The sequence below is a fragment of the Rhinopithecus roxellana genome, chromosome 18, assembly GCF_007565055.1.
Source record: "Rhinopithecus roxellana isolate Shanxi Qingling chromosome 18, ASM756505v1, whole genome shotgun sequence".
Taxonomy (NCBI): Eukaryota; Metazoa; Chordata; class Mammalia; order Primates; family Cercopithecidae; genus Rhinopithecus; species Rhinopithecus roxellana.
Genome location: NC_044566.1, coordinates 75,982,291 through 76,009,194, shown reverse-complemented (window position 1 = coordinate 76,009,194; position 26,904 = coordinate 75,982,291). Strand labels below are relative to the sequence as shown.

Below are 26,904 nucleotides of genomic sequence, written 5' to 3'. Positions count from 1 at the left end.
TTCTGTTCCTGTGTTAGTTTGCTAAGAATAATGGCCTCTAGCTGCATCCATGTCCATGCAAAGGACACGGTCTCATTCTTTTTTGTGGCTACACAGTATTCCAGGGTGTGAATTTTTTTTTCACATATAAACTTGCTCATGGCTTAATAAAGCTCATATGAGAATGTACACATTTCAGATATTAAGTAGATTTTTCAAGTGGGAGAATTATGAGAAAATAAACTACAGTATAAACCCACACATCCCAGCTTGAACAGTAGCCATTTTGAGGATAACAAAATGGCTCTTCATCTTATCAGTGGTTCTCTTGATCTTGTCATGGTCTTAACCAGGTCAAAATGGCAGCACATAATAAGCCTAGCAAATAGCAAGTAAGCTCTGAACTAGGATTACTGCATTCAGAAACCTTTTGCTACTTCCTCAGAGGGACTTTGAGAACCTGAAATACTCAGGTGATTGCTGGAAAAAAAATCACTGTGGCCAAATATTCTAGAGTCAGATCAAAGAGGATTCTAAGAAGCCATACAGGGGAGAGCACCCTGACCAGCATACCACTGAACACCAGTATGATGCATATGGGTACAGGTGTGGCCTGAATGTTGAGCCTTTGCAGGGTGGCAAAGGAGAGGGGACCTCAGGACTGGTCACCTACGTGGCCAAGACTCACCTGCTTACACTGGTATGCTTTACAGTTATAATTTTCTGTGTGGATGGTGGCATGAATAGGATGGGAAGAATTGAAGTAGAGGGCTAATATGTAAGAAGAGATACTGAAAGACACTGCCTGTTTCTAAGGATGAAACAAGATGCTCTGTGAAGAATACACTGACTATCCTTGGTAGAAGCCATAACCATTCATTGAATTATATTAATAAATGAAATTAAATTAAATTAGAATATTTTCCCACTCTTTTCCCTTCTTCTATATAATAAATCTATGTACTACAAGGCACCAAGATTATCTTTATAAACCTTTGCAGACAATATCATTTAGTAGCAAGTACAGAAGCATTGTGTTACAACTTTGTTCTAATTATATTTTTGACTCTTGACTCTTAACATCCTGCACTTCTTCAGTGTTTCTTACAGTCCCTCACAGTACTCAGTATCTCTTGACTGATGAATATAATAATTGTCCATCATTCAATATACTGAAAAAATGAGACAAAATAATTAAGCATAATTAAGTTCATGTGAAACAAAAAATTAGTCACTAACTGTGACTCATTTGCTTTTAGATAGTCTCACTCTCTCTTTCAAAGGTATTATTTATTTATTTATTTATTTTATTTTTTTTGAGATGGAGTCTTGCTCTGTCCCCCAGGCTAGAGTGCAATGGCACAATCTCAGCTCACTGCAACCTTTTCCTCCTGGGTTCAAGCAATTCGCCTGCCTCAGTCTCCCGAGTAGCTGGGACTACAGGTGTGTACCACTGCGCCCAGCTAAATGTTTTTGTATGTTTAGTAGAGATGGGGTTTCATCATGTTGGCCAGGCTGGTCTTGAACTCCTGACCTCAAGTGATCTGCCTGCCTCAGCCTCCCAAAGTGCTGGGATTACAGATGTGAGCCACCACATCCAGCCTCAAAGGTATTATTTAAATTGAAGTTAAAATTCTTTCATGCTTTATCCTCATTCTGTTCCCTTCCTATTAACACTCTGGATGGATATTAATTTTATGAATGAATGGTCATCATGTTACCAAGCAAAAAGATGGAGGAGAAAAGCCAGTAAGTATTCACCAGAACATCTCAATATGTGTGCAACTTTGTGTGACTGAATTCTTAAGTCAAAAGGAAAAGGATTATCCTTTGTTTTGGACTAACAACGTGTCTACCTTACAACAGCAAATTAAAATATGGTCATACCATGTATTTGATTTTTTTCAAATATTAAAAAATCAGACTATAAGACATATAAACAAGAGTCCCTAAAACTACAAATGAATAATATGACCTTACACTTTGTAATAAAAAACTAAATCTGCAGTACGTTAGTGCCTTGAAACCTAAACAACACAGTGACAAGTAAGACTGCACTGGGTGATATGCAGAATTCTAGAAAATGTAATTCAGATTCCAAGTGAATTGTTACAGTTGGATGATATCTAAAAACCACTCTGTTGCTAATGGATACCCTTCCACTCAAAGCCTACTTAACTCTTTAAGGGGATTTTAGGTTTCCCCAAACATAGATAAAAATGAAACAGCATTTTGCTTCACCCCAAACCATCAAAAAGACAAACTAAAACAAGTTAATGGCAGAAGCCACAACCATGTAGAAAAGTGCAAATTTCAAAATGCTCTTCTCTTTACTGAGTGCTAGGGGTATAGAGCTGTCCCCTCAGTAGCAGAGGGAAAAGGTAACCTGTAAAAGAAAAAGGTATCTACCCAGATCTGGAACTGTTGGCAAGAAAATCTTTCTGAATGTAGTTCTTTGAACTCATTCTTTTAGATAGGAGAAATCTGCATCAAAATTTTTTCTCCCTGTTATCTTTACATAGAAAAATACTCAACATTTAGAATTTCCTACCTCTCTTCACTTGAGAGTGTTATTACACTTAAGTGCAAGAAAGGAAAACTTACCGAGAATGACTTAAGTATAAAGCTTGACGATGAATATCTTCTGGGTCTATTTCTACAGGATTTATTACAGCTAGTTGATCAATAGACCATCTAAATTTCCCTGGAGTCTTAACAAAAGAAAGTGAGCTTATGAGTAAAGGCAAACTAAAATAGTTCATCAAAATGCTAACCAATGTGTTTATAATACAAAAATATTTTAAAGCTTGTATTTTAAAATTTGACTTTACCATGAAATTAAATGGCAAAGGGTAATCATATCATATTAGATCAACTGACTTAATTGTATCTCTCTCTTCTCTTTTTTTAAGATAGAGTCTTGTTCTGTCACCCGGGTTGGAGTGCAATGGTGTAATCTCAGCTCACTGTAACCTCCACCTCCCGTGTTCAAGCAATTCTCCTGCCTCAACCTCCTGAGTAGCTGCGATTACAGGCACCTACCACCACGCCCAGCTAATTTTTGGTAGAGACAGGGTTTCACCATGTTGGCCAGGCTGGTCTCAAACTGCTGACTTCAAGTCATCAGCCCACCTTGGTAGTGCTGGGATTACAGCATGAGCCACAGCGCCCAGTCTGTATGTCTTTTAAAATAACAAAATATTCCACCTGGGTTGGAATTACATAATACTAGAAAAAATCACAACAGAGTAATAAAGATATAAAACTTTCATAATTAACACTCATCAGTGTGATACATTAAGCCCATGTAAAAGTAAAAATCTCTTACAGTTATCAAAAGTCTTTACTTTCACTAAGAAAGAACTGGAATTAAAGTCCTTAGTCACTTTGGAGATGGCTGCAAAAGCTCATAACATAGTTGATTCTTAAAATAATTATGAATGGCAACCAGTGCTGCCTTTCTGTACTCAACCATCCAACTGAATCAAAGGTTTATCCAAATCCTAATCTGTAATTAGAAATATATTCTAGGCAAATTCAGTCCTAAAAACGCAAGATGCCATACATTCCAACTTTGAGAATTAAGCTGCCGTAAATCTATTATTTATTGTTAGTAAGACCAAGAGATAAATTTTAATATGATTCAATTAGAAATCATAAGGTCAGATTGATGAAATGACTCAATATAAACTGCTCGACCTTCCACTAGTACATACCTGCTCATTGTAAAACCTATATGAAAGTGTAGCAGAAACAGCCACCCTATTTGCAGTTTTTCTAAGTAACTTGGTAGGTTGAAAGATCCAAGGTCAAAAGAACTTATCCCGTGTAGCAAGTAACAGTAAAATAGATAAAGTGACCAGGGCACGGTGGCTCATGCCTATAATCCCAGCACTTTGGGAGGCTGAGGTGGGTGGATCACATGAGGCCAGGAGTTCAAGATCAGCCTGGCCAACATGGTGAAATCCCATCTCTACCAAAAAAAAAAAAAAAAAGATAAAGTGATGAAGCCTTTTCTAATATCCTGAAAAACACTTTTCTTTCATATTACTATTGTGCATTAATCACCTATCACACTGTCCTGATATTGCTCGTCTAGTATTAGACGAGTAATAGTCTAGTCTAACACATTAAAATAGGGGTTAGTTTTCTTTTATAATAGATTGCAAACTAAGAATTATTTTGACAGTTTTAAATGGTTGGGGAAAAAAAAAAAATCTTGTGACATGTGAAAATTATATGAAATTCAAATGTGTCCGTAAATAAAGCTGTATTGGAAGAGTAACATTTATCTCTTTACACATTGCCTATGGCTGCTTTTGTGATACAAGACAGAAGTGAGTAGTTGTGACAGAGATCAAATGATCTGTAAAGCTTAAATATGTACTGTCTGGCCCCTAACAGAAAGTTTGTGACTCCTACATTGGAGTATAACCTCCTTAAGGATTTGTGCCTAATGATCCTAACTTGTTCACAGTGTAATCCCTGCTTAGCATTGTATCTGACACATAGCAACACTCAAATAATGTTTGCCAGATAAGTGAGAACAGAATATTAGATGATGCAGCTTCTTCTCTAATGTATTAGCAGCTATATCATTAACCACAGAATGTAGCTACACCCACAACTGCAGGAAGCTAACATATGTTGTTCTTGAACTTAAAAAAAAAAAATCTTCTAGCTAACTTATTAACCTAATCACTAGATTATAATGAACACTACAATTTTAAAAAGTACATTGCAGTTATATATGCTCCATCATGTACTTCCTCCTTACCTTGTAAAGACAGATGTTTACATTTAAAATTATTTGTAATTATTTACATTTAAAATTAGTTGTAAACACTAGTCAGGAATAACTTACTGGTAATTTTGTTGATTTAAAAACAGAAGGACTGGCGAGAGTTTGTTCATGGAGATTAGAATAATCACTAGGACTTTCAAAAGGGTTTAAAACAGGGATGCTTCCTGGAGTTTCTGGTGTTATTTGCATTTTTGATTCCTTGACATCTCCCATAGCACAGAGAGAAAACTAAAGAGAAATCAAGAGTACATATGTTAAAATTACAAAGTCCCATAGATATTAATGTTACCTATTAAAATGTATTCGACAAATGTGTCACAAAAACAACTCAAAACCTAACATTCTTGGGGCTATGATACAGCTTACGAAAAAAGTATCACATATAAATGTTCTCAACTGATCCTCGAAATAACCTTGAAAGCTATAGCAGTAAGTTATTAGTGATATTATTTTGTGAAAGAATTAACAAGCTCAGAGAAGTGAAGTGGCTTATACGCAGCAATCAAATATGAAATCAGATCTAAAGGTTACAACAGGCACAGATCTCTTCTCAACTAAAGGACTTACAGCTACAATTTTTTTTTAAATTCATCATCTCACGTCTCAACACTATGAACATTCTTCGGATACCCCATCCAACTACAGTTGCTACTAAACAATTCTTTGTAGCAAGCAGGTAAGAGATGCGGAAGCTTGTGCCTTTCTTGCACATGAGTCCTAGCCAGAGAAGTATGATTGACAGGGGCTAGGAAATTAACTGCCTTGAGTCCCCTTTCCTCCAAAAATCCTCCTTTCGCCAAGACCTCCCCCTCACCCCTCCCGGGATAGAAAGCGACTCTACATTACTTCCAATCAAAGGAGGCTACAACTTGGTGGGGTGGGGTGGAGAAGAGTCTACTTCTGGAAGGTTGAGATGCAGCCGGCTTCCTCGGACGGAGCGCCGAGGAGGCGTCGCCCCCAACCCTATGTGGCCACTCTTTCTGGTGCCCCTCTCTTCCACACCTGCTCCGACTGCTCCCATTCACCAGGGGCCAGCGGGCAGGCAAGTCAGGAGCTGGGAAAAGAAGCTTCTCCATTCAGACAGGAGGAAAGGTCAGGGACCACAAAAAACGTACCTACGCTGCGTACAAAACGAAGCCCCCAATACCGACTCCAGGGAGCTCCCGGGGACCAAGCCAGCTCCAGGTCAGGCACAGACTCTTTAACTCCCCGCTTCCGCGCTGCCTTGGGCCAACCAGGGCACGGGGCTTGTGAGCGACTGGCCAATCGCGTCGTCCCGCCATCCGCGAACCAACCAATTGCACGGAGGCCGCGTAGGAAATTCGAATAGCAACTCCTTGCTCCACGTTCCGCGCAGAGGAACGAGGCTCCAAATTCAAATCAACGCAGCCTCACGCCGGCGGCGAGCGCGAGGGGCGGAGCCTGCCCGGCGTGAGCCGAGGCGCGCCATGTGATTGCCCAGGAGAGAGGAAGGCGCTCCAGTTCCGGGTCAGGCCCTTCTCCCGCCTCCCTCGGCCTTAGCCATGGCGAGTAGCAGCGGCGCTGGGGGGGCGGCGGCGGCCGCGGCGGCGAATCTGAATGCGGTGCGGGAGACCATGGACGGTGAGTGTCCGTTGCGCTCCTTTTACCTTGCCTGCCTTCCCAGAGCCAAGGCTCCCAGGCGGAGCTGAGCCTGGGAAGGACTTTAGGTCCCCTTCGTGCCCCAAACGGCATCTTCGAAGACCTTCGGAAGGGACCTGCCAGGGCCGCAGGGCTGATGGCCCTATCCCTTGAGAGTTGTCTCCGTCGCTGCGTAGTTTGTCGCGCGCGCCAGTCGTTGCGGCCCCCTAGTCAGCCGGTTGCGCACCGTGTCCCTCTCGCGCGAATGCCGCGCCCCCTCTATCCCGCGTCCCAGGTCCGCCCTACCCGCCCGATCTCCTGCGGTGACAGCGCCACGCCCACCCCACCCAGTACACCCGTTCCTTCCTGCGCGCCGCAGCCCACCGGATTCCCGCGCGGGGCGCTTCGGGGGTCCTCAAGGTTGAGATCCCTAAGGTTGGGATCACCAAGGTTGGGATCCTGGCGGGGACAGGGGCCAGGTGTTTGGTCACCGCTATGCCTCGTGTTCTTCGCACTTAAGTAGGCGGCCTTTAATATCCTGCGAATGAGTAAGTTTCCCCCTTCGTCAGGATTATCCTAGTTTCCTCTTGAAGCGGGTGACTCCGGTGCCCAAGTGCTATGGGTGTCGCCTGTTTTCGGCCCCGGAGGCACGTGTGTGTGAAGCCTACACAAGCGTTGCAGCACACGAAATTAGTGTCTTGCCGGTTACCTTCTCTCCACCCTCTAATGCCACTTTATAACCCTGTGGTGAGCTTGGACTAGGTACCTAAACATCATTGAGCCTGTTTGTTTGTTTAAAATAAAATCCTGCCTCCAAGAGTTGTGAAGATTTAAATAAGACAACCATGTAAAAATATATCAAAGATGATCAATTATTTTTATATTATTTCCGATGTCATCTCTCCTGTAGTCTCCTTTGTCTCCTTTTTACTCACATCCACCTGTATTATGAGTGTTTGATCGATGTTAAATGTCATTTGCAGTGGGCCTAGACGTTTTCCAGAGGCTACTTACGTCAGCTTCCCTCTCTGTTAAAAGATAACCCTATGAAATTCTCACTCCTGTATCTCTTTCTCCTTCACTGTAGGCTGGTTTTTTTTGTTTTGTTTTGTTTTGTTTTGAGACTCAGTCTTGCTGTGGTTGCCCAGGCTGGAGTGCAGTGCAACCTCCGCCTCCCGTGTTCAGGCAACTCTTCCCAGCCTCAGCCTCCAGAGTAGCTGGGATTACAGGTGCCCGCTACCACACCCGGCTAATTTTTTTTTTATTTTTAGTAGAGACGGAGTTTCACCGTGTTGGCCAGATTGGTCTCGAACTCCTGACTTCAGGTGATCCACCCACCTGGGCTCCCAAAGTGCTAGGATTACAGGTGTGAGCCACCATACCCGGCCTCATTTTCTTACATAGCCCCTGCAGAAGGGCTGCTGGCTTTTTCTGCACTGGCTGCTCATTTCCTTTTCAAAGAATTACATTTTTAGAGCCTTTGCATCTAATTTTTCACTTGTTCATTATCTACCTTGCTGTTTTTCTGAGAATGTTAATATTCAGCCTATTTTTCTATCCTTTTTGATGTATCAACACTTACTAGTTTTATTTTGTAAGTGAATTTATGTATGTGTATATATGTGTGTGTGTGTGTCTGTGTATAAAAATTTACTATCTTGTATGTTTCCTTGGAAAAAGAGTATAAGACCTCACTTCTAGCCTATTTTCTTGTTAGCTGTACTTAGGTTCCTTATGTATATGGCCGTAGGATCCTATTTGAATAGAAAACTCACATTTTCTCTCTGGTGGACTGATGTACAATTGAAAACTGATGATTTGTGTTGGCTGCATCATCAAGATCTTTTCTGAGAAAACCTGGTGTAAAATGAAGATTATACAGAGAGTAAGAATATGAAAAAGTGAAGTAAAACAAAAAATGAAGGAGAGGGGATGTGGTGTTTCACAGTATTTAAATCAACCCGTGAGATCAAAAGTGAAATTTTCAAAACTTTTTGAGTACCATTTCCCCCCTCAATGGCAGGATTTGTGAACTCCCCTTTAAGTCATATGAATTGCAGAACTCTTGGCTACATTTGCATTTTGATCATGAAATGGAAGGATTTTGTTAAAGACATGGGAGGCAGCAGGCTGACTTTGTATTAATCAATTATCTGTGCAGCTCACTCTGAAAAGAACTATCCCTGCCTATTTAGAATAAGGTCTGCATGAGATCTCTGCTTTCATCCTTATATCCTTAAAATTCTGCATTCTCTTGAAATAGCCGTGCCTTTTCAACAACACCCCCTGCCCAACCCACTGTGTATGGTTGCCTCCTTTGCTTTTCAGTTTTTTGATATGTTAGGTATTCTCTATTGATTGCTTTATACTTTAATTTTTATTTTCCTCTCAAATCATCCTATGCATCTGAATTTTAATTTTGATAGTTATTCCTTACTAGAGTCTTTATCATAGCACTACTTCTTTTTTGTTTTTTCTTTTTTTTGAGACCAAATCTGGCTGGAGTGTAGTGGCGCGATCTTGGCTCACTGCAACTTCTGCCTCCCAGGTTCAAGCTGGGCATAGGACCCAGTTCGCCTGCCTCAGTCTCTGGAGTAACTGGGATTATAGGTGCCCGCCACCACGCCTGGCTAATTTTTGTATTTTTAGTAGAGACAGGGTTTCACCATGTTGGCCAGGCTGGTCTCGAACTCCTCACCTCGGGTGATCCACCTGCCTCAGCCTCCCAAGGTGCTGGGATTATAGGCTTGAGCCACTGTGCCCGGCCTGTAGCACTACTTTATATATATATAAAGTAGTACTGTACTTTAGTACTTATATATAGTATATATATAGTAGTACTATATACATATACACTCCTATATATAGTATATTTATATATATACTATACATATATAGTAGTGTGTGTATATATATATAGTAGTGTATATATATATAGTAGTATATATATATGTAGTAGTAAGCTCAGGCACCTGTATTCCCAGCTGCTTGGGAGGCTGAGGCAGGAGAATCGCTTGAACCTGGGAGGCAAAGGTTGCCGTGAGCCAAGATTGCACCACTGCACTGCAGACTGGGTGACAGAGCTAGACTCTATCTCAAAAAAAAAAGAAAAGGAAACACATTATAGAGAAAGGAGTTAAAGAATCTATGGTATATATATTCCATTTGACTAGCACTGCAAGGCAGTGCCAGCAAAACAAACAGGTAATCCATGCTACCACCATCAATCCAGTTGCACATTTGAGAAAGAAATCTGGAAGTCCATCTTGCTTTCTGACCTCCTCTGCCTCCTGTTCTTCACTAAGCCCTTTCAATTCTTGACTCATTTCAGGTTGGCTAAATATCTCCTGATCATACTACCCACCAGTCTTTTATCAAAATTGTGATATAACTGGACTTTTTAAAGATTCATTTGATACTCAGCCAAAAAGTCCTTAAATTGCAAATTTGATCTATTCATGTTCCTATTTTATATCTTCCAATAGCTTTCCACACTTCTAAGATCTTCATTAGGACTTATCTCATATTTTATACCCATTCATCCCGTTAATTACATTGCCTTCACAACAGCAGTTCAGGTCTGTGAATTTACTAAGTTCCCTCTAGTGTAGGAACCATCACACAAGCTGTTTTCTTTGCTCTCACCCATCACCCTTCCTCCTGCCTCTGTATTAGTCTGGTTGATTTCTTCTCACCTTTGATGTCTAAGTGTAATTGCCACTTCTTCAGACAAGTCTTAGCGAAACACTGTGTCCTTCCAAACTTGGTAAGATGCCCGTGTAATCTGTTTCAGAAGTATTCCACTCTTTTTCTTTATTTTACTTATATCTGGAATCAGTTATTACTTTAATATCTATCTCTCCTCCTGGATTAATATCTGTGAGGACCGGGACCATATCTTCCTTGTTCATAACTGTATTTGCAGCAGTAGCATAATAGGCACAAAATACATACATTTACAGGTTGATTATCCCTCATCCAAAAACCTTGGGACCATGTTTTGGATTTCAGACTTTTTTTTTGTTTAATATTTTCACATACATAATGAGATACCTTGGGGATGGGACCCAAGTCCAAACACAGAATTCATTTATGTTTTATATATGCCTTATACACATAGCCTGAAGGTAATTTTGTTTTTTTCCCTCAGGGATGCTGAATGAGCTGTGTATTGAGCACCTGCATTTTGACTTTGATCCATTATATGAGCTGTGGAATTTTCCACTATGGTGTTATGTCAGTACTTAAAAATTTTTGGATTTTGGAGCATTTCACATTTCAGATTTTGGGATTAGGAGTGTTCAACCTGTACTAATCATATAGTGGGCACTAAAGAAATACTTTTTGATTACAGGTGATTTGTGAAAATAGGAAGTAAAAATAGGTGTCCATTTGAAAAGAAGGCTTAAAGAAGAAATACCAGAGATGAGATGAACTAAGAAAACAGCATTGAGTTATATGAAGGGAGGATAAGAGGCAGAGGAGAAAAGCATGAACAAAGGCGTGAAGTCAGGAATAAGCATAGCCTTTATAGGTGGGGGTCTACCATGAAGAGAACAAACTGGACAGAGAAGGGGGAGAATCAACTGAAAAACTGTTAGAAGCATCATAGAATTCATCAAGGTGACTAGTGATTAAAAAGTGTAATATGTAATGTTCCAGTATACTGATGGTAACCACCTAGAATGTACAAGGGCTAAGTAGAATCCATTTATGAAGACAGTCAAAAATAAAGTGAAGATTCAGTATGGTAGATTGAGCACTTGCTGAAACTCTAAGAATATAAAAATAATAGGAAATAGTAAGAAACTGTATCAGGATAGACCTGTTCAAAAGCAAGAAAGGAAGTCTCCGTTGAGCAGGAAAAGAGAGGTTTCCCCCAAAAGAAAGGAGCACATGGGAACCACAACAGGGAATTGTCGGGAATAGAACCTGACAAAGCATGCTACCCTGCCTCACGGAAGCTGGGAGTCAGAAATGTGCCATTTGTCACAGCCAGAGATTGAGAAGCACCGTCCATGTGTTTTTTGGATCTGAACCAAAAATACTACAAGCCCTGATCTAGAGGCCTAAGGCTAGGGTACAGCTTCCTATCTTAGAATGTGTCACCAGTCCAGGACACCTAAAATAAATCTATGGAAGATGAGTTTTCAGCCAAGAATGACAAAGCACGTAAAGTAGATAAAAAACATGAGCAACTAACATGGAAAAGGAAAAAGAGGGAAAGTGGTAGTAACAGGGAACTCTTTTATTGAGCCCTACTGTATGTCAAGCATCATTCCAAAGGACTGCAAGGCAGTTTCAGCAAAACAAATGGATACCATTCTCAGTGTATCCTTTAATTCTCACATTAATCCTTTAAAATAGGTACTCTTATTATCCTCACTTTCGAGAATGGTGAAATAAGGCACAGAGAGAGTAACTTGCCTACTAAATACTATAGCTAGAATTTGAACACAGGTAGTCTGGCTCTAGACATCACACTCCTAACCACTATCTTTTGCTGCTTGCTTATACTTCAAGAAATAGAGATAATAGAGCAATCTCAAATACAGTTTAAGAATATAGCCTTAAATAGATGAAGGCAGGATCAACAGCTGTGAAATTAGTCACTATAAATAAGCATTTAGTTATAAAACAAGTGATTATGGGGAGAAATTGGAAATCTTAAAAGGTATTGAAATAAATTCAGCAGATAGTGTGAATAACCAGCTGGATACAGCTGAAGAGCAAAGTATCAGTAAACTGGAATATCAGAACTGAAGAAATGAAAATGGGAAGGCTGTCATCTTCCAGCCAAGATGGAGTAACAGAGATTAGATTTATGCTTCTACTTGAAACAACCAAGAAAACTCATAAGCATATAGAACAATGGTTTTCAGGACACTGGACATCAGGCATCAGAGTACAGTGATGCGTTAGAGACAGGAAACAAGCAAAGTGATTTCTTGGGTTGCCCCAGCTCACTGCCTTCAGAGAGTTCCAGGCCTCAGCATAGCAGGGAGAACCCAGGCGGAACCCGGTGGACACACTGAAGTGAGTTTAGAAGACTGAAGGAGTTTAGAAGACCCAGGAGACCAAGGCAGGTAGAGTTTGAATAACAGTACCTGAGAGGGGAGAACTGCACAGAAAAAATGCTGGAGATCTGTATAAGTGTCCCCGTTAAGTATTCAGAGCACTAATTAGCAGATGTGTGAGGAAAGTACTCAGAAAACTGGGAGGGAACCATCTAGAACGACTGGAGTGAACAGTGCACCATGCTTACACAGGGCTGAGGATAGTACCTGTAACTACCAGCCAGAATGGAAATCTTTGTAATTCATGAGACGTTGGATAGAGTACTCAGAATTCTTACCTCAGTTGTAAGGGGAATAATTAGTCCTATGCTAAACGGGGCTCTGGTCCTGCCTAACAGATCTAAGAAGTAATACCTGAAAGAATCAAACCATTTCCAGATAACAGTATCTCATTCTAAAGCTCAAGAATATAGAAAACAAAAATATCCTGTACCTAAGTAAAATTCTGAGTACATGGCATCTAGTCAAAGATTACCAGGTATGCAAGGCAGAACAGTGTGACCCATGACGTGAAAAATTCAGTCAATTGTAATAAACATCCCCCCAATCACACAGATGTTAGAATTAGCAGACTAGCAGACAAGGGCATCAGAACTATACTCTGTATCTCCAAACAGTTTAGCAGAGGCATGGAAGACATTTTTTTTTAAGACTCAAATTGAACTACTTTTTTTGTTTGTTTTTCTTTTGAGACAGAGTTTTGCTCTTGTTGCCCAGACTGGAGTGCAATGACGCGATCTCAGCTCACCGCAGCCTTTACTTTCCAGGTTCAAGCAAGTCTTCTGCCTCAGTCTCCCAAGTAGCTGGGATTAAAGACATGTACCACCTTGCCCAGCTAATTTTGTATTTTTAGTAGAGACGGGGTTTCTCCATGTTGATCAGGCTGGTCTCAAACTACCGACCTCAGGTGATCTGCCCACCTTGGCCTCCCAAAGTGTTGGGATTACAGACGTGAGCCACTGTGCCCGATTCAAATTGAACTTCTAGGGATGAAGGTGAATATCTGATATGAAAAAAATGGGAGGGACCTATCATGAACATGATAAATACTATAAGAATTTTCAGAAAGACTTAGACTTAAATTAATGGGTGACTAAATATTGATAACTTGTCCATTCTTCCCAAAATAATATGTAGTTTTTATACAGTTAATCAGAATCCAATTGGAATTTGTTTTTAGAATTGATGAAAAATTTTAAGTTCATCCAAAGAATAAAAGGGCTTATATAAATGAAAGATGACAATGGAATGTTTCCCCTACTACATGCAATATAAAGTTAGTAATTAAATGGTTGCCTTTACAAAAGATAGACATGTAACAAATTTGTAGGTATATGGGAATTTACTATGAATAAAGGTGGCATCTCAACTGGGTAGGGAAAACTTAGGTCATTCAATAAATTTTACTGGGGCAACTGGCTGATTTCTGAGAGGAAAAGTTAGATCCTATTTTCCACCCAAACTCCAGGGAGATGAATACTTATGGGGGGGTATTGGGAAATAAACTTTCAAGTGCTGGAAGAGAATACTGGTGGATATAATCTTTGCATGAGGAATAACTTTCTAAGCATAATGCCAAGGGGATATGATACAGGAAACAATAAATAATATGTTGACAGTAGACTTAAAATATTCTAAATACTCTCTGGGAAGCAATCATAAAACAAAATTCAGTGGAACCGGTGTACTTACAACCTGTAATGGAAGGGATTCAGAAAATTACTTTGGAAACCAAGTTTCTCTGTTTGTGCTTCTCATGTTAAAGACAAAGAGTTCTGGCCGGGTGCGGTGGCTCAAGCCTGTAATCCCAGGATTTTGGGAGGCCGAGTCGGGTGGATCATGAGGTCAGGAGAGCGAGACCATCCTGACTAACGCAGCAAAACCCCGTCTGTACTAAAAAATACAAAAGCTAGCCGGGCAAGGTGGCGGGCGCCTGTAGTTCCAGCTAGCTACTCAGGAGGCTGAGGCAGGAGAATGGCATAAACCCGGGAGGCAGAGCTTGCAGTGAGCTGAGATCCGGCTACTGCACTCCAGCCTGGGCGACAGAGCAAGACTCTGTCTCAAAAAAAAAAAAAAGACAGAGTTCTATCAACTACAATAAAATGCAGTACTATACAAATGAAGTTTAAAAAAATATAAAGTTTCATTTTTATTATTAGATTCAATAGACATGATTTACGCTGTCAAATTGTCATAAAAGTTTCTAAACACTTTTAAAGCCTTAAATATGTACATTACTTTTTTTGACTATTGTACGTCAATTCAGCAAATTAAATATGTGTATTACTGACTGAACAGTTGTACTTCCAGAAATGTATCCTAATGAAATAAAATTTAGTATGTACAGATAGATTCTTATCAATATTTGAATGGGGGAAACATGAGAGCAGCCTAACTTTTAAAGTAACAGAGCAGTTAAGTGTAGCGTTTCCATAAAATGGCACAATATGCAACTAGTTAAACTGCATTTTAAAAGAATACTAAAAAATAAGCAAGCGTTCAGAATTATCCTAAGTATGGTGGATATGTGTTAGATATTAAATGAGTGCCAGAATATATACCAAGATGTAAAAGGCAGTTATGTGAAGGGAAGTGTAAGTTTATGTTTAAGTTTCTGAAACTTTAAGTAAAGGCAAGAAAATGTTACATGCAGATTTCCAAAATCTGGGATGCTATGCTAATTCCTTGGTATTGTGCAGTGATATATAAATTAATGAAAGTACTATGTGCATATTTTTAAATGATGTAAGCCTCTTTTTAAAAGTTTCTTTTTGTGTCTTTTTTCAGTTCTGCTTGAGATTTCAAGAATTTTGAATACTGGCTTAGATATGGAAACTCTGTCTATTTGTGTACGGCTTTGTGAACAAGGAATTAACCCAGAAGCTTTATCATCGGTTATTAAGGAGCTTCGCAAGGCTACTGAAGCACTAAAGGTTGGAGATTCCTATTAGTTCATTCTAAATAAAGATGTTTTTATTTAGAAAAATGATTAATGATGAAGTTATGGGAAACGTCCTGGCTAAACAAGGTTAAACTAACATCCAACACCACCAGGAGACCAAGGAGCTTAATAGCGTATGTTCATATCATAAAAATTACTACTACCAGGCTGAGCACGGTGGCGCACACCTGTAATCCCAGCACTTTGGGAGGCTGAGGCTGGCAGATCACGAGGTCAGGAGATCAAGAACATCCTGGTGTTCTTGGTGAAACCAAGAACATGGTGAAACCCCGTCTCTACTAAAAACACAAAAAACTTAGGTGGGCATAGTGGTGGGTGCTTGTAGTCCCAGCTACTCAGGAGGCTGAGGCAGGAGAATGGCATGAATCTGGGAGGCAGAGCTTGCAGTGACCCAAGATGGCGCCACTGCACTCCAGCCTGGGCGACAGAGCGAGATTCCATCTCAGAAAAGAAATTACTACTACCATGGACCATGTTACATTTTCCTAGAAGTCTCTGCTTTTAGAATTGTGCTATTTGTTGAGTAAAATTGTGCCTGCTCCAGAAGAGGTATATTCAAATCCTAACCCCTGGTCCCAATGCATATGACCTTAATTAGAAATAATGCCTTTGCAGATATAATCAAATTAAGATGAGGTCATCCTGGATTAGGGTAGATCCCAAACCAATGATTGGTAGCCTTATAAGACAAGAGAAATTTGGACACAAATAGCCAAGGAAAGTTAAGGATTTTCTGTGGCCACAAGAAGCTAGAAAGAGGCAAGGAAGGATACTCCCCTAGAACTGTCAGAGAGCATGACCCAGCTAACACCTTGATTAATTATGTATAATATGTATGCATTTCTGGCCTTCAAACTGTAAATAGATTTTTGTTGTTTTAACCCACCTAATATGTAGTTACTTTGTTATGGCAGTCCCAGAAATCTGATACAGATTTTGGTACTGGGAAGTGGGGTGTTGCTGTAACAAAGACTTAAAAGTGAGGATGTGGCTTTGGAATTAGGTATTGGATAGAGACTGGAAAGTTTTAAGGTGCTTGATAGAAAAAGACTAGATTTCCTTGAAGAGGAACTGTTTGTAGAACTGGGAATATTCAGGCAATTCTGGTGAGGGCTCAGAAAGAAGAGAAGAGAGCTGTAGAGAAGGTTTTTTTGAGACTAACATTAGGATCAGAATGTTGCTAGAAATATAAATGTTAAAAGCACTTTTAGTGAAGACCCAGATGGAAATGGGGAACATTCATTGGACACTAAAAGAAAGGTGATCTTTGTTAGAAAGTGACAGAATGGGCCAGGCACAGTGGCTTACGCCTGTAATCCCAGCACTATGGGAGGCCAGGGTGGGTGGATCACCTGATGTCAGGAGTTCAAAACCAGCCTGACCAACATAATGAAACTCCGTCTCTACTAAAAATACAAAATTAGCCAGTTGTGGTGTCATATGCCTGTAATCCCAGCTACTGGGGTGGCCGAAGCAGGAGAATCGCTTGAACCCGGGAGGCAGAGGTTGCAGTGAGCCAAGATTGCAACATTGCACTCCAACCTGGGCAACAAGAGCAAAACTCCATCTAAAAAAAAAAAAGAAAGTGACAAAATGTGGCTGAATTATGTTCTACTGTTGGAAGGAAAATAGAATATGTAGACAATGAACTTGGATATTTCTTTGAGGAAATTTCCAAGCAAATTGTGGAAAGTGTAGCCTGATTTCTTTTTGTTGCTTAATAATGTTACACAAATGAGCAATTGAGTAAGGACCTGCTAAGAGAAAAGGAACTAGCATTTGAGAATTTAGAAAATTCTCAGCCTCTCTGAATAACATGTTCTGGAGACAGGGCTAAGAGTGTGGCTAGACTTTTGTGAAGAGATTAGGTATGTGATAGAGCCAGTCAGCCATCTCAGCACAAACACTACCAGCTTGGACAGGATGAAGTGAAAGAAGGCTGTCAGATTACTGGGATTCCTCAGACAGGAAACTGGCTGATAGAGCTGCTCAGCTGTGAGCCCATGTGTTATCCTTCAAGAAAAGGAAAAAGTGACTCCAAGAGTGCCCCAGGGACCAGGAGGCTGCTGCTGCCACCAGGCTCCCAGAGGGCCACTTTTTTTCAAATTCAAATTAACCACCTTTTAATTGCTCAGATTGGCAACTAAAAACATATCCTATTCTCTCTTGCACAGACTTTCTGATTTAAAAGCTTGTGATTTTATTTCCCTTTTTATTTAGCACTAACTCCCTTTGAATACTGAAACTTTAAGTTAGTTCATCTTAAAACTTGTCCAAAACGTGGGCTCACAGAAAGACAGTCAATGGAGGGGAAAACAAACAAACAAAACCTTCTGATACCTGATACAAAGTGACTTCTCTTTTTTCTTTTTTCTTTTTTTTCTTTTTTTTTTTTTGAGGCGGAGTCTCGCTCTGTCACCCAGGCTGGAGTGCAGTGGCGCAATCTCGGCTCACTGCAAGCTCCGCCTCCCGGGTTCATGCCATTCTCCTGCCTCAGCCTCCCGAGTAGCTGGGACTACAGGCGCCCGCCACCTCGCCCGACTAGATTTTGTATTTTTAGTCGAGACGGGGTTTCACCATGTTAGCCAGGATGGTCTCGATCTCCTGACCTCGTGATCCGCCCGTCTCGGCCTCCCAAAGTGCTGGGATTACAGGCTTGAGCCACCGGGCCCGGCCGACTTCTCTTTTTTCTTACCTTTAAGGAAACAAGTATTTAAAACATGCAATTTACATATCTTTCTGATTATTTTCCAATGAGTTCTTTAGGTTTGTTTTTGTGCTTTTTAAAATCTCTTGATTATTGAATCTAACTAAAAAGGGTAAACCACATTTATAGAGCTAAAATGTATCGTAAAGAGAATATCCATGCAACCATCACTGCCAGCACCAGATAATCTCCCTTCTGCCCCCTCCCCAATCACTAACCTCTCCCTCTTGCTCTCCCCTCCAGTAACTACTGTCCTCACTTTTATGGTAGACTCTGTATTAGTCCATTCTTGAATTGATATAAAGAAATACCTTCTGGGCTTGGTAGCTCAAGCCAGTACAGGCTTGACACCCAGTACTTTGGGAGGCTGAGGTGGGCAGAGCACTTGAGGTCAGGAGTTCAAGACCAGCCTGGCCAGCATAGTGAAACCCATCTCTACTAAAATTATAAAAATTAGCCAGGTATTATGGCAGGCACCTGTAATCCCAGCTGCTCAGAAGGCTGAGGCAAGAGAATCACTTGAACCCAAGAGGTGGAGGTGGCAGTGAGCCGAGATTCGCGCCGCTACACTCCATCCTGGGCGACCTAGGAAGACTTCGTCTTAAAATAAATAAATAAACAAACAAACCTGAGACCAGATAATTTGTAAAGAAAATAAGTTTAACCGGCCAGGTGCGGTGGCTCAAGCCTGTAATCCCAGCACTTTGGGAGGCCGAGACGGGCGGATCATGAGGTCAGGAGATTGAGACCATCCTGGCGAACACGGTGTGACCCTGTCTCTACTAAAAAAAATACAAAAAACTAGCCGGGCGAGGTGGCGGGCGCCTGTAGTCCCAGCTACTCGCGACGCTGAGGCGTAAACCTGGGAGGCGGAGCTTGCAGTGAGCTGAGATCAGGCCACTGCACTCCAGCCTGGGCGACAGAGCGAGACTCTGTCTCAAAAAAAAAAAAAAAAAAAAGAAGTTTAATTGGCTCATGGTTTTACAGGCTGCATAGAAAGCATAGTGGCATCTGCTTCTGGGGAGGCCTCAGGAAGGTTAAATCATTGTGGAAGGCAAAGAGGGAGAAGGCACGTCACGTTGCAAAAGCAGGAGTGAGAGAGTGCGGTGCCACACAGTTTTATGTAATCAGAACTCTTAAGAATTCACTCACTATAGTGAGTACAGCACCAAGCAAATGGTGCTAAACCATTCATGAGGGATCTGCCCCCATGAATCAGTCAACTCCCACCATGCCCCACCTCCAACACTGGGGATTACATTTCAAAGTGAAATTTGGGTGGGGACGCACCTCCAAATTATCATTCCCTCGCTGGCCCTTCCCAGATCTCATGTGTTCTTCTCACATTGCAACATACAATCATGCCTTCCCAACAGTCCCCCAAAGTCTTAACTCATTCCAGCAATAACTCAAAAGTCCAAAGTTCTGAGACAAAGCAAGTCCCTTCCACCTATGAGCCTATAAAATCTAAAACAAGTTATTTACTTCCAAGATACAATGAGATTATAGACATTGGGTAAACATTTCCATCCCCAAAGCGGTGGAAATTAGCCAAATGAAAGAGGCTACAGGCCCCAAACAAGTTCCAAACCCAGCAGGGCAGTCATTAAATCTTAAAGCTCCAAAACAATCTCCTTTGACTCTGTGTCTCACATGCAGGACACACTGGTGGGAGGGGTGTTCTCCCAAGGCCTTAAGCAACTCTGCCCCTGTAGCTTTACAGGGTTAAGCCCCCGCACCTGCTCTCATGGGCTGGCATTGTTGAGTGCCTACAGCTTTTCATGGCCCAGGGTACAAGCTGTCAGTGGATCTACCATTCTGGGGTTGGAGGACGGTGGCCCTCTTCTCACAGCTCCATTAGGCAGTGCCCCAGTGAGGACTTTGTGTGGGGGCTCCAACCCCATATTTCCCCTCTGCACTACCCTAGTAGAGGTTCTCCATGAGGGCTCCACCCCTGAAGCAGACTTATGCTTAGATACCTAGGTTTTTCCATACATCCTCTGAAATCTAGGTGGAGGCTGCCAAGCCTCAGCCCTTGTACTCTGTGCACCCACAGCTTGACACCACATGGAAGTCACCAGGGCTTATGGCTTGGATCCTCTGAAGCAGAGTCCTGAGCTATACCTGGGCCACTTTGAGTCATGGCTGGAGCTGGAGTGGCTGGGATGCAAGGAGCAATGTCCCAAGGCTGTGGAGGGCTGCGGGGCCCTGAGCCTGGTCCATAAAACCATTCTATCCTAGGTCTCAGGGCCTGTAATGGGAAGGGCTGCCTCTTAGGTCTCGGAAACGTTGTCTAGGCCTTTTACCCATTATCTTGGCTATCAGCACTTGTCTCCTATTTAGATTCGGAAATTTCTCTAGCAAGTGGTTACTTTGCAACCCCCTTGAATTCTCCTGAAAATGGGCTTTTCTTTTCTACCACATGGATAGGTTGCACATTTTCTAAACTTTCATGCTCCGCTTCCCCTTTAAGTATAAGTTCCAGCCTTAGGTTATTTCTTTGCTCATGCATCTGAGCATATGCTGTCAGAAGCAGCTATGCGACATGTTGAACACTTTGCTGCTTAGAAATTTCTTCCACCAGCTACCCTAAATCACTCTCAAGTCCAAACTTCCACAGAACCCTAGGACATGGACACAATGCAGCCAAGTTCTTTGCTAAAGCATAACACGCATGATCTTTGCTCTAGGTCCTGATACTAGGCCTCGGGGCCTGTCTAAGAGGGCTGCCTCTTAGATCTCTGAAATGCTGTCTAGGCCTTTTACCCATTATCTTAGCTATCAGCACTTGTCTCCTAGTTAGATACGGAAGTTTCTTTTTTAACTCAAACCTATGGCTTTCATATGGCAGAAAGAAAAATAACTGAATAACAAGGATAGCTAATATTTATATAAATACTTTTCTCATGCTAGACCGTATGTTCTACAGGCTTTACTGGCATTATCTCTATCATTACAACAGTGATAACTACTACAGTTTGAGCATTCGTAATCTGAAAATCCAACATGCTCCAAAATCTGACATACTTTGAGTACCAACATGACACTCAAAGGAAATCCTTATTGGAGCATTTCAGATTTTCTAATTAGGGATGCTCAGTCAACAAGTACAGTCAGTCCTCTTATATTTATGGGTTCTGTATCCATGGATTCAACCAGCTGTGGATCAAAACTATTTGGGGAACAGGGGGAAAGATGGTTGTATCTGTGCTAAAAATGTACAGACTTTTTTTCTTGTCATGCGTCCCTAAACAATACAGGATAACAACTATTTACATAGCGTTTACATTGTATTAGGTATCACAACGAATCCAGAGATAATGTAAAGTATATGGGAGTATACGTATGGGTTATATGCAAATACTATGCCCTTTTATATAAAGCATTTGAGCATCTGTGGACTTTAGTATCTATGAGGTGGGTGACATGGGGAGTCCTGAAACTAATAATTCACCATGGATACCAAGGGACAACTTTAATGCAAATTTTCCAAAATTTCAGGACATCTGAAATCAGAAACAGTTCTGGTCCCAAGCATTTCCGACAAGGGATACTCATCCTATGCTACTATTAGTAGTTTACTGCTAAGGAAACTGCAGCTTATAATGACTAATTTACTTACCTCAAGAACTTTACAGTTAGTGATTGACTTGAGATTTGAACTTGGGCTCTCTGACTTCAGAGCTGTTTACTTAACTACTAAGTTTTCTCCTCCAGTAAAATCTCAAGAATACCTGAGCCAACAGTTTAGGAAAAGATGAAGTTGTTGTTAGAAACAAAACAGTCATTGGGCTTTAGCGTGGGCATATTCTTAATATTATCTAATAACTTTTAATAAAAATAAAAAAGAGTATTATAGTATTTTATCAGTGTATTTCCGAAATTTTTGAGGGAAGGATTTATTTAGTACACATCTGCCACAACTGTAAGAGTTTTTGTTTTACTGTGCTTGAGTTTGAAAGGGAATTAACATAATAGGAAGATACTTTTGTTTTGTACTACAGTTTGAGTGCGTGTAAGAGAAACAGAGTCAAATAAACCTATCTGAGGCAGGTGACTGACAAGTGCTTTGGCATAGCATTTTCTTAGGCAAAATATGAACTGAGATATTAGGATAGGCAGTTCAGAAATGCCAATTTAACATAGCTTTTTCAGCTTTTAGCATACTAGTTATTCTGCATCCAGTAGGGCATAATGAGATGTGGGAGGTAAAATTAGTAATTAAGATACACAGAATCAGAAAGTGTTGACTATTTGAATGGAAAATCTGTCTCTTATATACACGAAGCCTCTTAAAATGCATTTCTCCTATGATCTAGAAACAGTATAGCAGCATCTCAATAAAACCAGGGTGTTTCAGCTAGGCATGCTGGCTCACGCCTGTAATACCAGAACTTTGGGAGGCCAAAGCAGAAGGATCACTTGAAGCCAGGAGTTTAAGACTGCCTTGGGCAACATGGCGAGACTCCGTCTCTACAAAACATTTATTTTAATTAGCTGGATATGGTGGTACACACCTGTAGTTCTGGTTATTCAGGATGGCCTGAGCTCGGGCATTTGAGGCTGCAGTAAGCTTTGATTGTGCCACTGCATTCTAGCCTGGGCAACAGAGTGAAAAATAACAACAGCAACAACTAGGGAGTTTCTAGCAAGCAAGTGTTTATTAGAACTGGTTTTTTTTTTTTTTTTTTTGAAGTAATTTACATAATCTATAATTTTTATGAAAGTAATGCATCCTTATAATTTTAAGATATTTGATTCAGAAAATACAAAAAATAAATAAAAAATCACTCAAGATTACCAAAGAGATAACCTGCAATAATGTTTGGTGACCATCATTCCAGATAGTAGCATGCTATTTTAAAAGTAAAAGTGTTACATGTGATTTCAGAGAATTGAAAAAGATTAACTCATCAGTTTGCTTCTCCCTGGATTAAAATCTGTTCTCTCTTATTGCCATTTGGGACAGACTTGGGGAGCTGGTGGATTTAGAGCTATGCTGAGCCACATCTGCCTTTCCTTGACCACACTTTTATTGGCTTTACAAGCATAAGGTTCTTCTCCTTGCCTTGTGTGGTTGCTGCTCATGAATTTTTTTCTCTCTCTCTGTCTCTTTTTTTGTTAATTTCTTTTGGTTTTAAAATTAAGGTAAAGAAAAATTGTTCCTGCTGTGTTCTATTTTTATCTAGAATTCCTGGTATTTAGAATTTCACTGTATGGTATTTATTGTCTCTTTTTTGTAATATGTAGAATAACAAATCAAGGGTATCTTGAAATGTTGCAAAAAAACTGTTAGTCTCAGACATTACTTTTTTCTTTTCCTCTTTGGTTGACTGTGTAGAAAATAGTAACTTTTTTGTTAATTTTTTTGCTTTTTACTTTCACAGATTTGTGTATTGATGTGGTCTAAGTCATTTATTGTAAAAGTAGCTAGCTATGTATCTCCCTAATTACATAAGTTACTCAACAGCAGTAATGAACATCTCCTTATGCGCATCTCCCACAGCATAAATAGGACTGTTAATTAAGTGCATTTTATTAGCGATTCTTTATTGACATTGAATTTTTATATTATCTCCTTAGTGCTAGGATTTATGTGTAAGCATCATCTACATATTTTAATTTGAGCAGTTCTGAGCACAACCTACTTTCCTGTATCTTCTATTTTAGTACCCCATTGTCTTAAGTTATACCATATGGTGGAGTCCTGTGGACTAAGCCTTGCCCTTTCTCTTACAGATGTCCTGGACTGTTAGTAAAATACTCATACTTTAGTGTAAATCTGTGATGTGTCCCTGTGTAGGTAGGTCTTATAAAAAGGAGTTAGAAAGGTAAATGAATTAAAAGACTAATATGTATTTCTAAAATTAAACTTATTTAAAATTATATCTTTTTATATTGACATTAAGAAAGTTTTTAGGTAGGATAATAGTATGGTGATTTGTTTAAGTCTCTAGAAATAACGTATCAAAGCATTTACTGATGATATGATATCTTGGAATTTCTTCAGAATCACCTGGGAAAGAATAGTAGTTAGGGTGTAGATGAGACAGGATTAGATAAGATGTTCATTATTCATCTTTTGCTCTTGTTCTCTCTGCCTTGTAGCATGAAAGGTCTTTTTCATTCTTAATCCCTTGTACTAAAATGAAACATACAGAAACAGACAAACTAATGAATTCTGTGGGAACAGATCTGCCATAGGTTAATGTTTCAAGTAGCATTATGTTTTATGTGTTCTTAACCATTATTTTATTCCACTGTTAGTCTGTGGACTGTTAACTGTACATTCAAAAGGTAGTCCTGATGTATAGCAAAGCATGAAAAGTACTGCATTACCATGATAAAAGTGATTCTGTTATATGGGGAATAGTTGTTTGTTAATGACAATGCAGTATTGACAAATTTATCTTCATGATGCCTCTTTTTGCATGGTTTTATTGTAATGAATCTTACTTTCTTGTTCTAGGCTGCTGAAAATATGACAAGCTGACTTTCTGGAGAAATTCTGATGAGATGTCAAGCTGTGCAAGAGGATTTGAAGATGGCATTGTAGTTGAGAATGTACAATGAAATTACTGCATGCAGCAGTGTACAAAAATTTTCCTTTTTAAAAGAATTATAAAACCATAGCTTTATAAATCAGTGGAAAGTGACTTATAGACAGAACTATCAGATGTGTTTACATCACATCTTATTCACTTTTTTTTAATGGCTCTAATGCTTTGGCATTGCTATGTTCATATTTATATATTCCTTATTTATAGCTCTGATGGCTTTAATTTTCTAAGCAGTCTGTCTATCAGATGTGCACATCTGCTGTGCCTGGTTGAAGTATAGTAGAACCCATCAGTAGTAATGTGTAGTAGTTATGACTTGTTGACATTTCCATTATAAACTTTAATTTTGAATTGTTTATGCATTATAACTGTGGATTTATATTGTATTGGGCTGAAAGCTGACAGGATTTCAGCCACCATTCGTGAATTTTGATTTAGATTATTTTATCAGAATCTTGTTTTTTAAAATAAGAGCATGGAAAACATTTCTTGTAATCTGCTCTTTAACAAAGAATTTTTAGTTTTTTAAACAGTTTGTTGGGCAGCTAATAGTGTGAACCAGGTCATTTTTGTATTGAGTAAAAAATTAAACTTTGAGAAACTTGGATTTTAAAAGTAATGACAATGCTTAGGTTAGTATTATTTGTAATTTGAGTCATTTACATCTAATGAGAATGTTAGTTGAGAATGTTTTCTTAAAGTTTTATACCCTATAGAGGACTAAAAAAATAATTTGTAAAATGAAACATAGCAAACATGCAAAATTCCTATTTACTTTTATTACATAAAAGTAATTTTAGTGCTTACCTAATAAATCTTGAATGGTTATTTAATAAATTATTAGATGGGTGATGTGTTTCAAAAGATATTTGCTATTTTTTGAAGAAATAAGGATTTGCAGTCATTAAACAAAACTAAACAATCAAATGTTCTGTATTAGGAATCTTAAGTATGGCTTTTTGTTTGTCATTATTTTTGCCCTTAAAATTTTAACTCATCAAGTGAAGATTCAAAAACAAATTTTAGAAAATGTAGAATAGTACTGATTCTGTTCCTGTGACAGAATCTCAGTGGAGTTTTTTTGCAAAACTAATATGGATTTAATCTGATGTTATTATTTCTTAAATTTTTGATTTTGTTGGGTACCATTTATATGATTGTATAAGCATTCACTCTTTAGTAGCATTTTTTGTTTTTCAGACAAGCTGAAGTGGTTTTATTAAGATTTAGTAATACTTAAATAACAACCTTCTCTGCTATTTTTTTTTTTAATCTAGAATTTTGACCATTTTGACTTTTTAAATGTCTGGCATCTTTACCAAGTAAACTTGGAAGGTCTGTTACTGGTGGAACAGGTTGAGGAGACAGTAGGAATTTGTAAAAAGTCATTTGATTGATAATAAACACTACAAATACTATGTGTTACTTATAAAATCATAAATAATACTTTTGTCAAACTCCAAAATTTGTATATACTTCCAGACCATAAGAGTTGATAGTATTATTTATGACTTTGTAGATTAAGTTATTTATGTATGAAACAAAGCTGGAAAATACATTGTGAAGGGATCGTGTTTACAGAGGACTTCTTTAATGTGTCACATTTTAAAAATATAAACATATTTTTAATGCACACTTAAGTAATATTTAAGAAACTAAACAAAATAATGATACAATTGCAGTGTTGTGCTTGTTGTCGGTGACAAAAATAAAACCATTTTGGTGGTATTGGCCTGTACTTTTGTTTTAATATATGCTTTTGTTAATTCAACTTGTGTTTCTATAGGACAAAAGATACAGAACATAAAATTTACCATTTTAACCTTTTTTTTTTTTTTTTTTTTTTTTGAGGTGGAGTCTCACTCTGTCACCCAGGCTGGAGTGCAGTGGCATGATCTTGGCTCACCGCAGCCTCTGCCTCCTGGGTTCAAACGATTCTCCTGCCTCAGCCTCCCGAGTAGCTGGGATTACAGGCACCTGCCACCACACCTGGCTAATTTTTTGTATTTTTGGTAGAGGTGGAGTTTCACCATGTTGGCCAGGCTGGTCTCAAACTCCTGACCTCAGGTGATCTGCCCGCCTCAACTTCCCAAAGTGCTGGGATTATAGGCATGAGCGACAATGCCCAGCCCTTTTTAACCATTTTTAAGTTTCATAGTTCAGTGACATCCAGAATATTCATACTGTATTGTAACTGTCACTATTGTCCATCTTTG

At 39.6% G+C, this 26,904-nt stretch overlaps 2 protein-coding genes across 5 annotated transcripts in view; one reads left to right on the top strand and one right to left on the bottom strand.

Annotated features, from left to right (window-relative positions):
• Positions 1-6,121, bottom strand: part of BORA (BORA aurora kinase A activator) — a 28,103-nt gene extending 21,982 nt beyond the window's left edge. For 2 of the 4 annotated variants that reach the window (XM_030922361.1, XM_030922360.1), the window contains exons 1-2: positions 5,899-6,121; positions 4,844-5,011 (exon numbers count right to left, since the gene is read on the bottom strand). In XM_030922361.1, coding sequence (XP_030778221.1) covers positions 4,844-4,893 — 50 coding nt within the window. In that variant the 5' untranslated portion in view covers positions 4,894-5,011; positions 5,899-6,121. Of the gene's footprint in view, positions 1-2,583; positions 2,691-4,843; positions 5,012-5,898 lie in introns of those variants that run through there. The other 2 variants (XM_030922359.1, XM_030922362.1) reach the window with 2 other exon arrangements.
• MZT1 (mitotic spindle organizing protein 1) lies at positions 6,051-26,426 on the top strand. The gene is made up of 3 exons (XM_010377644.2): positions 6,051-6,385; positions 15,247-15,392; positions 24,598-26,426. The coding sequence occupies exons 1-3, from the start codon at positions 6,307-6,309 to the stop codon at positions 24,619-24,621; spliced, it is 249 nt and encodes an 82-aa protein (XP_010375946.1). The 5' UTR covers positions 6,051-6,306; the 3' UTR covers positions 24,622-26,426.
• The last annotated feature ends 478 nt before the right edge of the window (positions 26,427-26,904 follow it).

Coding starts and splice junctions, on each gene's coding strand:
- MZT1 (XM_010377644.2), top strand. CDS start 6,307: ATGGCGAGTAGCAGCGGCGCTGGGGGGGCGGCGGCGGCCGCGGCGGCG. Junction 6,386..15,246: donor GGTGCGGGAGACCATGGACG/GTGAGTGTCCGT, acceptor GTCTTTTTTCAG/TTCTGCTTGAGATTTCAAGA. Junction 15,393..24,597: donor AGGCTACTGAAGCACTAAAG/GTTGGAGATTCC, acceptor TTCTTGTTCTAG/GCTGCTGAAAATATGACAAG.